The following is a 15,971-nucleotide window of genomic DNA, read 5'->3' as shown; positions in this document are numbered from 1 at the left end:
GACCTACACTTCCTCCAAGTGGCTTCATACACAGGAAAAAGTTTGATAAACGGGAGACATCAGTATTGACGAGCTTGATGTTGCGATTCCTGCCACCAGTCCCTCAGAACCGCAACATCGTGAAGACGCGTCAGTCATCAACGCTGCAACAGTACTGAAGTTCTACCATGTTTGTCTGTTTTGATTTCAATCATATGTGAAGAGATAATGATACTTACAAAGGATATTTCTATCAAAGCACAGTTTACGCCAAGTTGGGTTCAGCAGTCTTGTTATTGACTGTAATCCATTCTCTTGGAAGTTCTAGCAGTCTGGGTGTATTCCTTCTAGATCTCCGCTTGATCGGTAGCGGTACATCAGCAAACGAGTCTGCATCCGCGTTCTATAGAGTAATTGAGGTGAGTATCGAGCTTCAATACCGGAGCCAGGCAAGCTTGACTTGCAACTCACTTTAGCTTCTTCAATCAACTTTTTGACTTTATCCGCCACCAGCTCTCTATTTATACTAGTTTTATGACTTGAGGATTCGGTTAAAGACAGTATTCCGGTAGTCTGATTGTACAGCTCATCACCACACAATAGGGCGAGTTTGTGATGTTGGGATTGCGATAAACCCAGTTCCGAGACTAGGAGATGGAGAGTGACTGAGGTATCGGGGATTGGTGGTTTTGAAAAGTCGTAAGCGTGTTGAGTCCTTGTCTGGATGGCTACGAGTGGTGATGATTCTGTTGTTGGGAGCTGCAATGGTTTTGCTTTATCTAAGTGATGAAGTACACGGTAAGAACAGCGATCTGGTAACCTTGCGAGGACTCATGGTTGCATTCGATGTTGCGGTTTGAATGTCGACTAACCAAACCTCGCATTCAGCACTCACCTTTTAATGTCTGTACATCATCCCTCATGCTCTCTAATATCCTCCTACACCATGAGGCCGTTTCGACAAAGTCTAGTTCGTAACGATGCATTCCATCCTTGTTGATGTCTCCCGTCAATGGTTCAGCTTGTATCTGGTTTTCTCTCGACAATTCAGCGAGTCGAGTTTTACGACGAGCATTCCTGATTGCAGTTACAGTAAAAGGCCGCGCCTGCTGCTGTACTATGACGCTACTATGGTGTCCTAGAAGACATAGGACTTGGGGATGCAGCCTACGAATCATTGTTGTTTTTTTTGCTGGTGTGATGTGAAGAATTGGATGATGGAATTGTTTGCGGGATCTGACACGATCAAGGCAGCGAATCAATGCTTATAATGTAGACAGTAGTCGCATTTGCGTTTTCTATCTGAACTCCAATACAGATCTCTTGAAACTACATTTCTCGTGTTTTTGATCAAACGAAGAAGATGAATAGCTTTACTGCCGAACAAGCAACATTTGCTGCATTGGCGGCGGCCACCACCCTCATTGCATTTCGCATATACTGGCATCTCTCACAGGACTCACTCGACCACCAACACCGTGTGGACAATGCGACGAGAAGTGCAACTACAACCAGAAGGAGAAGATCTAGCTCGGGGCGACTACTTACAAGAAAGAAAAGTGCTCACAGTATACCGCCTGGAAATGACTGTAAGTTGCCTCTCGTGAAAGAGATTTCATGTGCAGATCGTCTATAGCACTGCCAACATCAAACTTCTTGGCACGGTTCTCATTCACCTCCTCCTTTCTATCCATAGTTCTGAGTTTAGATGCTCTGGCTCAACTGACGCGTTGTGATAATGTCAATTTACAAGAGAGGTACCGCTGGATCCTGTGTTGGTGACCAATCGAACACTCACATTTATTCTCAAACATAGTGCACTGCAACTCTTGTTGGATCGTGCAATGTCAAGTACGTGGATTTCACGCGTCAAACACGACTTTACAAGATTATCAACTTATTTCATTGATAGAGGAATACTTGCCACATATCGTCAATGCTTGTCGAATCGAGAATGATGCTGAAACGAGACTAAAGGGCATTGCCACCGTACAGCAATTGACTAAAAGTGGTGTGTGACCCTACTTAGCCTTCACATGTTGCTTGATTTTGATCTTGACATGGCACTCTCAACCTAGAACAAAATCGTAACGAACTGGTCAAGGCTGGGATTTTGAGAATTTTGGTCGATCTGTTAAACAATCAGGATAACGATGATGAGACCGTCACGCGATATGTGCTAGTGGCTTTATTCAGGATTGTGTCTAATAAAGGTGCGTATAGGTGCTCCAGTCCCCAATCGAGACAACACCTTTTCTGTTGGATACGATTCACGTCGCTTTGCATCTCTGACACGACTGCTTCCAAAGTCCAGCAATTCTTACAACGTCCTCTACTTAGATACACTCAAGGTCAAGCTCATCGAATACAAAGTCCTGGATCCACTCCTCAAGTTGCTGAATTCTACTCCGACACATTCGAATGATCTAAAGTATTGGGCTCTGCTAATGCTACATCAGTTCTGTCTGCAAGGTAGTCGCAGATTGATTTGAATTCAAATATCAATCTGTTCTCATTGCCTTTTTTTTGCCATTACACACACAGAGGAACTACACGTGTTTCTTTTGGCCAAGAAAGTCATTAACATACTGGCAACAATGACGAGATTGACTTTTGGAAACTCAAACATGCAAAAATTGTGTTTGCATTCTCTCGTCCGATTGATCTCAAGTCTGGATAAGACACGTGAGCATGCTTGTGATTATGTCGACAAGGGATAAAATTAGTAACCTTTCCTTATTGCCGACTTAGATGCTGTCAATGAGGTTTGAAGCTGTTGAACTGCATACTCTCTTAGTTTAGTAAGGACTTACCTAGAATTTTCTCGTCTCAGCTTAACGAACTGGTGTCGATGAATATGGTACCGCTGATATGTGCTTGTATACGAAATGGTAATTTTGCTGTCACACTCATGCGCTTTTTTGGCGTTCAAGATTTTCTCACACCGTCCTTCAACCATACTTAGATGACGTGGAACTCTCATCATGGGCAGCCTTTGTTCTCCACGAATTCGTAACACGAGATGTTGCAAGAGAAGAATTTGCTGCATCAAAAGGGTTGGCTAAAATATTGGCTTCCATGTTGGGAGGTGGTGATGAGACTTGTATTCCTCGAGTTACGCTTAGATCATTGAAGTGTCTGGGATTGAGTCATGGTAAGGTCTTGCTTGGCCATTCTTCAAATTCACTATTTCGTTGACTTTTTGGTTGTGTTGTTTTAGAGGACTTCCAGAATGACATGTTACGTGCTGGTGTCTTGAAGAAGGTCTTGTCTTGCTTGTCGTCTGCTGATGAGGATACAAGATATTGGGCGTTGGTATGTACTCGCATCATGAGCTTCTCTCCGTCTTTGAGATACTGAAATATTGTTTGAAAACAGGCCGTTTTACACGACTTGATTGGGCATAGTATGCATTGAGCGCATTTTCACTCGTATTGTGTGTTTGTGTTGAGGGCTCTTTTTTGCCTCTCGATAGCGGACTGCCATGAAGACTTTTTGGCAAACAAGGGCCTAGAAATTTTGATTGCCAGAGTCCCATTAGCAACTACACACGAATCGCTGTATATTGCTGATATATTCGTGTGTCTTTGCAGCTCTGGTAAGTTTCTTATCCCGAAAAGTATTTCGGTTCAGAATCTCAATCCTTTTTTGTCGTTCTCATTATCATTTCTTGCAGTCAAAACGCACGAGTCTCTTGAATCTTCTGGAATGACTGAAGCTGTCATGATTCTTTCAAGATCTAGTGAATTTGAATTACAATATGCTGGAATTGCCATATTATTAAACATGTCGACTATCGGAGGTATGTTCGACATTCATTGCCCATGTACCGTCTATTTTTTTCCCCCTTTTGCCTAACGATGCATTTTGATCACAGAGAAAATGATTTTGTCAATTTTGGAAGCAGGCGGTATACAGCTTTTGATTACAACCATGCTGGATGTGACCAAAGAGTCGCTTCATACGATATGTGCAAAGACGTTGACTACTATCAGCAGGAAGAGTAAGCTTTCATTGGTCAAAATGCCTTTTGCGTTTTCTTTTGCTCATTCTCAGCCGAATCATAGTGCCCTCCTTACGACGTCACATTATCTCGGTGGCAATCAGGCCTCTCATAACTCGAATTCTGCTTATAGGTCCGAAATGTGTTATGTTTATCTTTCGCAAACATCAAAAGGAGAATGGTGGGACGGCACGAAGTCCCTTGTTGGAATCGTTTATGGCTACATATCCATCAGGCGCTGCATTCTTTAACGAGGAGCATTCTGCATCTACCATACAACCTGAATCACCTACAGACTCTAACCCTGCAGAACAACGCGCCAGTCCCACTGAAGAAATGCAGGAGATACTTCCCATCAGAAGACTCTCTGTCGTAATACCACCGGCACTATCTGTATCAAGTGATTCCCCAGTATCTCAATCACCAGATCGAGCCGCATTTACACCCATTGAGGAGTCTGTTGAGGAATCCGTACCAACTTCTCCAACTCCAACTCCATCATCATCAAAACCTAATTCATCCACAATATCAGCAGCAGAGTCAGTCGATGAATGGAATTCAACAATCCAATGCCTCGCATCTCACATAGACTGCCTCTTCGCCTTTCTAACACACAAGATATTCGATGGTATAGATCCCAATGTACAAAACTCGTACTTTTCAGTCTTGGATGAAGATCTAGGTGGTGTCGAAGATGCCATTGTATTCCAACTCGAGTCATTAATCACCTTGTTGGTTGACATCATTGTCGTGTTTGCCATCATACCAAACAATGAAGGCAAGACCGCCATTATGAAATCACCTGTATCGGCAGCCTCAGTCGCTCGTAGTGATAAAAGCCATTTAAGTAGTAGTGTTGGAAGCAAAGCTGAGACGGCTAAAAGTTCTGTTGTATCGTCGCCTCGAGGATCACCTATTGAACCAACACCACGATCATTAGCTGTGGTGTCACCTACCTTATCGAATAGCCCTGTGTCTGCAGCTGCATCGGCCACTTCGTCTCCTTCGCCGACTGGATATCAAGCACCTAGTAAATCTGTAGCTGAAGCATCTGCATCTGATGGTGATCTTCAGTCTCAGTATCTGACGCGGCTGACGCAGAATGCAGCTGGACTGCTTGGAACGTTGGCTAAATATCGTAAGTGTTTTGAACTGTGAATCACGTTTGTTGATCATTTTACTGAAAGTAAGATATAACCTTTTTTGTTTAGCAACTGCACAAAAAATATTTGCAAAGGAAAAAGTAGCACATTTATTGTTACAAGCACTTGAGATACATATGGATCAAGATTATGTGGCTGCTATATCGGATTGTGCAGTATTGGGAGGTGAGAAATCTGGAATGTCTGGTTTAAGCATCCGCAGTGACTCCGGTAACATTGTTTTTGGTCTTCTGTAGGTGTAGTCTCAAAATCAATGATACTCGAGCACGCCGCAACATTCAACACCATCCTCCGAAACCTGAAAAATCCAGACACAAGTCCACACTGCCATTTCTTTAGTCTCCGACTATTTGAACAAATATCAGACTGGACAATCCCACCGCCACTGTCATACACTCTTCCAATCTCCATAATAGCCGAATCAACACCTTACTTGACTACAGCGAGCTATGGACGTGATGTCTGGAATCATAGCTGGACGTTTGAAAGTCTGAGAGCGAGGTTTGGATGTCATGCGTCTAATAAGGCTGCTGTGGTTGATAAAGTTGTGTATGAGGTTGTGTTGAGGACTGAAGGGATTATACAGATTGGATGGGCTAGTGAGGATTGTGTTTGTGACCCGGAAGGAGGGACTGGAATTGGAGGTAGGACGGTTCAAAGCATCTTTTGTCATCGGTTATTTTTAATGGGTTTTTTGTTTTTCTGGTAGATGACGAGCATTCTTATGCGTTTGATGGCTTTCGACGAAAGAAATGGCATGGTGCTGATCCTAAAGATGTAAGTGCACTAAGCCGTTTCCTAGGTGCCAAAAAAAACCCATGGAATTAAAGTTCTTACAATTACATTTGTTTTTGACCTAGAACGCCTATGGTGATGCATGGGCATCAGGAGACATCATCACCTCACTCCTTGACCTAACAACACGAGAAATTCGATACTGGAGAAATGGAATAGATATGGGAGTTGCATTTGAGAATGTCGATACTGATGTGACGTGGTATCCTGCTATTTCACTTTCATCACAGCAAGGATGTTTGTTGTATTTTGGTGGCGCTTTGGATAAGATAACGTGAGAATATTTGTGCTCGTGCTCCTTTGGCGTGTTTTATCGTAACGGACTTTTTCCCTCAATTTCTAGGTATCTGCCTGAAGGCTTCACACCCATTGCTCGGGTCTCTGAATGGAAACCGTCTTCTCGATCTTTGTCGCACGAAGAGGATGAAACGAGAGCACGGTCCTTGAATCAGACTCAATCTAAGCAGTCTGTATACGAATTAGGTATAGATGCCTAGCTTTCACTTCGCGTAAGGTGTGGTTTTTCATGAAAGCTCCTTTTTAGCGCCCGAGAGTTTGGACGACGTGGCAGAACCTCAAACACCTCCTCTCTCCGCATTGGGTCTAGCCAAGAGCGAAACACCTGTTTCAAGCACTTTTTCTCTACAGCATTTAAGAATTGTGATTGATTACAATCGAGATGCAGATTTCATGTGAACATTGGTCTTTATGCGAACATTTCTTTTTTTCTGCCCTCAACTCACAAGACAACTCATATACTTAGGCGCCCATTCAGACAAGTAGGATTCATCGCAACAACATCATGTCACAAATACGTCCTGGAAATCGACGCATCAGAAACCCGTATCGTGACATGTGAATTCGACATTGAGGGAGTGTATACAGAGGATGAAGTCACTGTGCTAAGTAGTGTGCCGAGATGTGTGCTTCCTGGTGATGTGGTTGGGTTTAGGGGAGGTGGGGACGAGGTAGTGCAGTTTGTGGTTAATGGTGCTGACTTTGGTGAGTAATCCAGACGTTGTGGGGTTCAATTTTGTGGTTGTTTTTCTGATCTTGGTTCTTGGCAGGTCCACCAATTCGAGTGGAGAAGGATACTCATCTGCCGTACATTTCGCATATATCTGCATATCGATTGTTAATAGTTTAAAACGTGTAAAAAGCATATATGTATTTTGGTGGACGTGTTTTTTATAAAGGTGATTCTTGCAACTTTCTAGTTCCAGTAGATACGCTACCAGCTCACCAAAGATAAAACCACATGGAGCACGACTCTGTTTAATGTAAACATCAACCACCAGAATTCATAAAAGCGGGCGACCCGAACCTGTCGATCGCTTCCAAGCTGATTCACTTGTCAGCTATGAATTTTGATGGCCCAGAGTCACTATATGCTCTTCTAGGATCTTTAATGTGCCCTCTTAGTTGCGCAACAGTAGGTTTCAGTTGTTGGTGCGAGTGGATGGGATGAGAATTAAACCAGAATAAATGGCTCCCTGAAAGCTTTATATGGACACGTTTGAAGAGTGGCTTCAACTTTATAGCCAGAAAAGAGTCGCGTGAAGACAAATGTGTCGTTTTGCGTGTTTTTTGTTCAAATAATGTATATTTATCACCGGAGGGTACAATTGAAGGGGGGCTACAATAGAAAGTATTTTTGTGGTATAAAGAAGGTCTGAATACGTTGAACTCGGCTTGGACCTTTACTATATGCTGTGTTTTCGCCTTCCAAACTCCTAACACTCAACAACCACAGCAAACATACTACTTGAACCAGAAAGTGAATGACGTTGCCTACCTTCACTGGCTCCTGCACAAGCAAGACTTATCTGTATTGACCGCGATTTTTGCAAAAAAATACAAGGCGCTGAGTTTATAAGCTAATCAGAAACTTGAATCAAAGACTACATGTCTCTCGTTTTGGCGGTGTTCGTGTAGCAAAAACCGAACAACATCAAAATTACTTATATAACGCAACTTATATTGAGCAAATTCTTTCTTTTTACCTTCGCAAAACTTTTATACGTATGGAGATCTCTCTTTATAATACCACTTCCTTGCTTTCTTCCTTCTCTATAAAACCTTTCATCTACAATCATTGTTGCTCCTCATCGTCCTCCTCTTCATCCTCATACATTTCATGTTGTTGCTGTTGCATCTGCATTTGCATCTGTTGCTGTTGTTGGGGATGACACTCACTACCTTCGTCCCATGCTCGCTTTGCAGATATTTGCATTGGTTGTGCACCTGAAGCAGAAGACGAAGACATCACTATATGTTGTTGTGGTTGAGGGTGAGAGTAATATTGGGGGTAGCCATTCATTTGCATCTGCTGTTGTTGTTGTGGGTGCATTTGCTGTTGTAGTTGTTGTTGAGGTGGCATCGCCATATTCGAGGGGGGGAGAGGCATTGTATGTGTGAGAGGTGAATGGGACATTGGCGGCATCGATTGATATTGTTGTTGGTACATATTATGTTGTTGTTGTGGCGGCGGTGGTGGCTGATGAGGAGCCATAATCATAGCATCACCTTGGTGTTGCTCATTACCATTTCCATATGTCATGGGAGACGGAGCAATAGGTATTGGTGCATTCCAACCAGATGTCAGAGCAGCAGGGCTCGATGTTCCTGACTTTATACGAGCTTTGGTAGCCTTTTCACCCTTCGGGGTACTGGTTCGTCCTTTACGACCTCGTGGATAAGTCCTATAATCAGTGTCTTGGTCTTTATCCTTGATCTAGTAGAAAAATACGACTTGTGAGCAAAAAATGAAGGAAAAAAATCTACACATTCATGTCGTAACACGAAACTGCTGTTCAATTTACCTTTCGTTGCTTCTTGGTACGTTTTGCAGCTTGCTCCATCATCTCATCAGTATCATCACCACTATCACCACCAACGGGAGTTACTGGAGGCAATGAAATAGGACCGATGGGAGTAGGTGCCCTGGGCGGTGCAACTGCTAGACTACCTTGAGCCTCAACAGTTGGCATAGCAGCTATAGGAGGTGTATATGACTTGACTCGAGGAGGTCGACTGACTTTGGGTTCAAGAACACCCAAATCCACCATAGGTGGAGGCTTGGGAGTCCTAGAACTTGCTCGTACTGGACCAAACATGTCGGCTTCATCTTCTGGTCCAAATCCAGCGAGAACTTCCTCTTCGAATGGCTAATGATGAAAGTAAAGCGAGTCAGTAATCCAAGTCAGCTGTGCCGATACTTTTGGCCACTACTACATGTCCTTTTTGTTGCCATCACGAATGTGAAATCTTGCGCTTACATCTTCAGAATCTTCTTCGTCTGTATCAAACGACCCACTACGAGCTTTACCCTTCCTTGCAGATGAAGGTGTCTTGCTGGTAGAAGGACGAGGCTTGCGTCGCCGAGGCTGATTACGACGAACCATTTTGCCTTCATAATCTTCAATAACAGTCTGCTTGGCTTCTGGAGCAGTCACCAAATCAATCAGAGCTACTACACGACGATTGGAGACTTGCTCAGACATCCAGAATGGTTCAGCAAGCCATGATGTAGGTTCAAACTCTTCCTTAGCTTTGCCGCCTTTGAGTCTGGTGTATTCTTCAAATCTTTCACCAAATGGTAGGTCTTTGTCTAAGCGAAACATCGATGTTGGACGTTAGTGATAGTGACAAGGCAACAAAAAAAAGCCAAAATATCGAATAGTCTCATTTACCTTGGACCATCAAATCAGACCTCAAGATACCATATCGAGCAACAGCTTCCAATAGTGCCCGATCATGGAGCTCTGGAACATACCATCTAAACCAAGAATGCGAAAAAAGTAAGCGAACAAACCACAAAGACTGGGCAAAGTCCTGCAAACCAAATCACACTAACAACGACCAAACAACTTACTTAGGCAACCCAGACTTTTCATGTTTGACAGCCAAAGCCAATCGAGCATCCAAAACAGGACTAGTAATGACCTCTTGTCGTAATTTACGGAAGAGTTCAACATGGAAGAGTATTCGTCGAGCACGGATGAGATTCATGGCATCTCCATCTCGTGTAATGGTAGTTACTCGATCACCCTTCTTGGGAGCTGGTGCTTCTTCAAGATCGTCGTCATCATCTTCTTCGTGACCAGCAGCATTACCACCGCCATTTGCAGCATCCTTTTGTCCAAACTTTTCAATACATTCATGACACAAGGAAATAAGTTTTACGTAGTAGGCTTCCAAGACACCACTCGATTTACGTTCTAGATTGGCGATTTGACGGAATCGATTCCAGTCACGGACATTGGGTTCTCCTGGTACGGTCTCTACACCGAAGGAGTGGAGCATCCTTACGAAATCAACCTTTTCTCGTTTAGTCAAGTCTCGTTCCTTGGATTTGGATTTCTCAATCTCCTTGTCCTTCTTGACTTTTACACGAGCTTGATCCTTTTCTCGACGTAGAGATGCCTTCTTCTCAGCAGCAGCAGCTCGTTGGAATCCAGCAACTAGACGTTTTATACGCACACCAAGATCAGCAGAAGTAGGCCATCGATAGACACCAAATGGTAGTCCAGTAGCTAAATCAATTTCTACAATGACTCGTTCGGCAGGTGGTGGTTTGACGTCTTCTGCTGCTGATGCTTGACCATTCTCTCCATCATGATGGTCTATATCCATTCCATTCTCGTCCGATTTTATAATGGGGTTTACATCTACAGCCATCATATCGGTTTCTGGTACTGGTGGTTTCCCTTCTTGACTGCTACTAGGACCAGCAAACCCATTCTCTGAATGTGGAGCTGGAGCTGCAACATCCTGTTTTACAATGGGTATTGGTGGCTTGACATCATCAAAATCATCCATATCGCCGTCCATCTTAATATCAGACGTCAAACCATCTTCAGTCTTGACACCAGGAAGAGGAGCATCATCAAGCATATCATCTGCATCCATCTTTTCATCAGCATTACCGCCTTCATCCATAAGAACATACTCTTCATCATTCTTGGCCCATTTCTTTTGAGAGAATATAAGCTCGGGATCCACCTTCATGTTATCGTATTGGCCATATCCATGCTTGACGACACCAATGAGCAAGTCACGGTCTTCATCAAGTCCCCACCATGGTGCTGGAGGTGTGCTCTGTATTACTGGAACAATTGTACCAGGATGTGGATCAATCTTGCTCTTTACACTCCACAACATGACGATACGAGTAAGAATGGATTTGGCACGACGACCTAAATTGGCTCTATGATCTATAGTCGTATCTTCTAAGAAGGATTTGAACTCGAGAATCTAAAGGTAACGATGAAAAAGGTATTTCGAAAGTGAGTGAGCCATTTTTTTGCAGATCTCATCAGTCAACAATCATATCAATAGCACGTACCTGATTTTGCGTAGCACCAAGATAGGGAATCTCTGGTCCAACACCTTCAGGAGCAGGAGCATCCGCATCAATAATCTCCTTTCCTTGTTTAGCCAACTCGAGGTCGACAACTTGAGGTTGAGTAATACAATGCTGCAACAAGAGTCGTCCGGCAGCCTTCAAATCAGGAATACTACGACGATTAAATATCCGCGCCATTTTATCCCATTGTCCAAATCCATAATTCATGAGTCGTCGTTCAAATCGTTGACGTTCAGTACCAGACCATGGCTTTAATAAATCTTGGGGTTTGATTTTCTTTTCGGCTGCAGTCACTTCTCGTATCACGGCTGCTATATCTACTTCCGAGGCAGAGTCGTCATCGTCTTTACCACCAAATCGTTGTGTTTGACGACGTTCTCGAGCTCCTTCCATAATGAGTGTTGGTGCTGCTTGTTGATGGACTACATTCAAACTAGCCTTCTGAGCTACTTTATCCCAAAACTCTGGATCATCCAAGGCAACCGCGTCCGTTTCGGCCGAGGCAAAACTAGCCTTAGAGAAGATGGATCCTTGTGCATCTCGAGTATCATTAGCATCGTGCTTGATTACTTGGGTACGTCGTTCAAGGATTTGATCTATATCTTCTTCACAGAATGCCTTTGAAGCTTCATCGTCCATGAAGGCTCCATAAGCCCCCTTCTTCAACAAGGTCTCGACTTCCATCTTGGAGAGTTGCGTGGGTTGTTCATCTGGACCAATACCACCACCTCCAGAGCCCATTCGTTGAAGGACAGCACGATCGAGACCCAGTTTGATACTAGCACGATCAAACATTTCTCGTTCATATGTTCCTCGTGTGATCAATCTATTGAGATTTGAGTGAGGACGCGAAGCGAATGAAGTGAAACCACAAGCGATACTCACCTGTATATCTGTACAGCCTTGGTCTGACCAATACGATGACAACGTGACTGTGCTTGCAAGTCTATATAGATAATGTCTCAAGTTAGTTAAGAAGCACAAAAAAACTGACAAAGACTGACACAACATACCATTCTGAGGGTTCCAATCAGAGTCAAAGATAATGACAGTATCAGCAACAGTCAGATTGATACCAACACCACCGGCACGAGTACACAACAAGAAGACAAAGCTCTCAGAGTCACCAGAGCAGAATCTGTCGATGGCTTGAAAGGAAGCAAAAATTTGTGTGAGGGATGAATGACAAAGCCAAATGACAATCTAACCTACCAGCTTGACGAACATCACCACGAACAGACCCATCAATACGCTCAAAGCCATAAGCCTTACGTCGCAAGTAGTCTTGAATGATATCCAAACATTTGGTCATTTGTGAGAATATCAAAACCTATTGACATAAATTTTCGTAAACAAAAAAATATTGTTTGAAACGGTAGTAAATGCTCACCTTATGTTTGCCATCCTTGAGCTTCTTCAGCAACTTATCAATCAAGACCATCTTGCCACATGCTTCAATGAGACAAGAGAATTGCTCTTCGTTGGTATGAGCACCATACTCGGCATAGATTTGCTCTTCAGCACCTTTCAAGAGGAATGGGTGTATGCAACACTTTCGTAATTCCATCATGGTGTTGATGAGCTGCGGGGTATTTGTCTTTTTACCACTACCGGCTTTGAGCCATGTAAAGTTCCTTAAAAAGTTGAGAATGTGGTGAGTACTTGAACGCACACATTCTCGGTCAACCAAACGAATATTCAGAATAAAGTACATACTTTTCAAGAATAGATCGATACCACTTCTTCTGCATCGTAGTCAACTCGACTTCAATAATAGTCTCCTCCTTGACCGGAATACTCTTTTCAACATCCTCCTTCAAACGTCTCAACATTAAAGGTTTCAAGAGCAGCTGCAATCGTTCAACATCAGCAGCATCTCGCAAGTTCCCATACTCGTTTTGGAAGACCCTTTCGTCCGCAAACTTTGATGGTTCAAGAAAGTTGAGTAGAGACCACAACTCTTCTAACGAGTTTTGTAATGGAGTACCAGTCAAGAGGACTCTGTGGTCCATCCTGTAGGCCTTGAGAGTCTCTGATATTTTTGATGTGTTCTTTTTTAGACGATGGGCTTCGTCCAATATGACAGTTCGCCATTGGATGGGTTTGAGTTGAGCAACACCAGCCATGGCCATTTCATATGTTGTCAAGATTATATCAAATTTGTGGACACCAGGAATTATTTGATTCTAAAAGATATTCGAGTGTGAGTTGGAAAGGAGGAAAAAAAACTTGGACAGAAGGTGACAAATAGGAGGTCTATAACATCAGATTCAAATCACGATATGTTCTTACCTTGCCATCACGATAATAGAACTCTGTATCCACAATCAAGTTTCTCGCCATTTCATTACCATGATACACGACCAGATTCAGATCAGTCCAGCCCTTGATTTCTCTCTCCCAATTACCAATAGTGGAAAGTGGAGTAATAATCAAGAAGGGTCCCATAACCTTCTCATTGACATACAAGTTATGTAGAAAGACGACAGATTGTACGGTTTTACCAAGACCCATTTCATCGGCCAAGATACTGTTTTGTTTGTTAAACCAGCAATATGTGAGCCAGTTGAGACCTTCGAGTTGGTAGGGTCGTAATTCGTGATCGTCCTTGTATGTTGGTGATATTTCAATCTTCTTCCAGTTTTTGAATGGCGGTCGAACATCACCACGGAGTTGGCTTTCTCGCTTTTCAGTAAGCAGGACTCGTGATGCATGGAATTCCGCAATCTTATCTTCATCAATCTATAAAATATGGTGACTCGGTTAGCATCGTGAGCCATGGTTCAGATTCAAGCACGGAAAGATGGGGTTTAACTTCAAGCGGAAAAGGAGGCCATAACGCATGGGTATCAAACCTCTTGCTAGTTAGCACACACCTCTTTGACAGTCTCTTGAGTCTCCCAAGTACACATATCATAAGTCAACGAGCCCCATTTAACCAAAAAGTAGATGGCACCTTCCAATTCTCCTTCATCAACAAGACGATCAATCTATTGTTGGTAAAAAGCAAAGAGAAGACAGCGTCAGCACAATCTCAACAAAAAAAGTACACGTTCTGGAAGCATACCTTGACAAAGGAGGGATTGAAGAATTCATCTTCATTCCATTGAGTTTCCCAAGCTGGCTTTTCCAAGAATCGTCGTACTCGGACAGCAGCCATCTTGTTGAATTCAACTGTTTCTCTTGGAAGCCACTGAGCGTGATAGTAACTCATGTTCTATGAATTCGGTTGTGTGAGGGTTAGTGATGTTGTCAAACAATTGACTCGTGTAGCGCTTAAATGCTACGAAACTTTCAAGTAGTTTCATACGCCAGTGTTTTTGAACCTGTTTTGGTGGTTCCTCACTTACCTTATACTTGACCAACATTTGCTCCTCAGCAGGATTTTCAGGATTGACACGCCATCCCAAAAATTTGTCTACAGTCTGTGGTGTCATTTCACCGCCCATAGGAATGACGACAGGATCATATGGTACAAGTTTGGATTTTGAAGCTGATGACTGGCTCTTTGATGACGATGGCTTTTTACGTTTCCTGTCGTTCTTTTTGGCGGGTTTTGATGAGTTTGGAGTTTCGTAAGCCATTTCATCTTCATCTTCGTCTTCATCCATGGCTTGATCTTCGTCATCGTCGTCGTCAAAGTCCTCTTCGGAAGTCATCTGTAAGGATTAGAGTAGAGAGTGCGTGTAAGTATATAGAAACGAAAGGTTCGCATAGGTTGTGGAATGAATGATCCCGCTCATTAATTCATGAAGTCAATCCACCGAGAATCACATCGGTTTTTTCGCGTTACCTTGCCAGACAAACGACTCTTCCTTCCTTTAGCCTTGCCAGCACTTTTACCACCATGGCGCGGACTACTACCGGTACTACTACCACTTGGAGATCCTTTACTTCGTCTACGATCACTTCCAGATGATTTGACAGCCTTGGTGGCAGGAGCTTTCGTCTTGCTTTTTGCAGCACGAGCTCTGGAAGGAGGACGACCATATTCAGCTTCGTCGCCTTGAGAATATGAATCGGAAGCTAGTTCATCCATTTCGTCGTCGTCGTCGTCTTGATCCGAGTCTTCATCTTGTAAGTCGTCTTGGTCGGGAGCAGTCATTGGAGTATCTATGTGGTAGAAAGTAATGATTGAGTTAGTTCATTGTAATGTATGGATATAAACGTGTCTTTTATGAGCGAAAACATGATCAAAATGACAAGTTGCATACATACCTTCAGCGTCACTGCCGAGTTCGTCGTATTCGTCCTCGACATACTTTGACTTGGACATGGTGGACCAGTCCTCGTATGTATCTATGAGAGTTGAATAACGTGTCATTAGTAAGGATGAATGGATTTGCATCGTGGTTTTCAATTGTCATATGGGAGTCAACAATCATGATCGGATTCTTGCGGGAATCTGCAGCAAGGCAATGAATGAGAGTAATTGAATAGATTCTCGTGATTTGAATATAGTAATTGGTGTCTTTTAGTGATGAGACGCCACACGAGTCCCAGTTTGAGGTTTGGGTGGTTGATGATGAATGCTCTCATCTTGCTTGTTCATTGATAATTCCAAACAGCAAGCAAACATGGAGGGAATAGTAGGGATTGTGGCCAAATAATGAATAATAAAGACAGTAACCGGACTCTTTCCCCCGTTGGGAGCCCCAATCGC

General features: G+C 43.2%; 3 protein-coding genes across 3 annotated transcripts; 1 reads left to right on the top strand and 2 right to left on the bottom strand.

Annotated features, from left to right (window-relative positions):
• Nucleotides 1–244: 244 nt before the first annotated feature.
• SmJEL517_g04135 (uncharacterized protein) lies at nucleotides 245–1,157 on the bottom strand (the record flags this gene model as incomplete). The annotated part of the gene is made up of 3 exons (XM_031170063.1): nucleotides 245–382; nucleotides 451–758; nucleotides 875–1,157. The coding sequence occupies 3 exons, from the start codon at nucleotides 1,155–1,157 to the stop codon at nucleotides 245–247; spliced, it is 729 nt and encodes a 242-aa protein (XP_031023947.1).
• Nucleotides 1,158–1,342: 185 nt separating this feature from the next.
• SmJEL517_g04134 (uncharacterized protein) lies at nucleotides 1,343–7,087 on the top strand (the record flags this gene model as incomplete). Its single annotated transcript, XM_031170062.1, has 24 exons — nucleotides 1,343–1,568; nucleotides 1,676–1,736; nucleotides 1,796–1,830; nucleotides 1,892–1,990; nucleotides 2,058–2,192; nucleotides 2,320–2,451; nucleotides 2,524–2,664; nucleotides 2,731–2,744; nucleotides 2,813–2,870; nucleotides 2,945–3,133; nucleotides 3,200–3,294; nucleotides 3,358–3,385; nucleotides 3,455–3,577; nucleotides 3,656–3,781; nucleotides 3,857–3,982; nucleotides 4,047–5,120; nucleotides 5,194–5,310; nucleotides 5,382–5,789; nucleotides 5,855–5,922; nucleotides 6,006–6,214; nucleotides 6,284–6,423; nucleotides 6,485–6,632; nucleotides 6,704–6,942; nucleotides 7,008–7,087. The coding sequence occupies 24 exons, from the start codon at nucleotides 1,343–1,345 to the stop codon at nucleotides 7,085–7,087; spliced, it is 4,071 nt and encodes a 1,356-aa protein (XP_031023948.1).
• A 945-nt stretch (nucleotides 7,088–8,032) lies between these two features.
• On the bottom strand, nucleotides 8,033–15,584 carry SmJEL517_g04133 (uncharacterized protein; the record flags this gene model as incomplete). The annotated part of the gene is made up of 17 exons (XM_031170061.1): nucleotides 8,033–8,674; nucleotides 8,763–9,107; nucleotides 9,219–9,550; nucleotides 9,633–9,718; nucleotides 9,815–11,196; nucleotides 11,288–12,134; nucleotides 12,194–12,254; nucleotides 12,322–12,456; nucleotides 12,521–12,638; nucleotides 12,699–12,942; nucleotides 13,025–13,494; nucleotides 13,601–14,050; nucleotides 14,185–14,298; nucleotides 14,376–14,525; nucleotides 14,659–14,967; nucleotides 15,102–15,421; nucleotides 15,527–15,584. The coding sequence occupies 17 exons, from the start codon at nucleotides 15,582–15,584 to the stop codon at nucleotides 8,033–8,035; spliced, it is 6,063 nt and encodes a 2,020-aa protein (XP_031023941.1).
• Nucleotides 15,585–15,971: the final 387 nt, after the last annotated feature.

The sequence above is a fragment of the Synchytrium microbalum genome (assembly GCF_006535985.1).
Source record: "Synchytrium microbalum strain JEL517 chromosome Unknown SmJEL517_scf0026, whole genome shotgun sequence".
In the NCBI taxonomy this organism is placed as follows: Eukaryota; Fungi; Chytridiomycota; class Chytridiomycetes; order Synchytriales; family Synchytriaceae; genus Synchytrium; species Synchytrium microbalum.
This window is presented reverse-complemented; position numbering and strand designations above follow the sequence as displayed.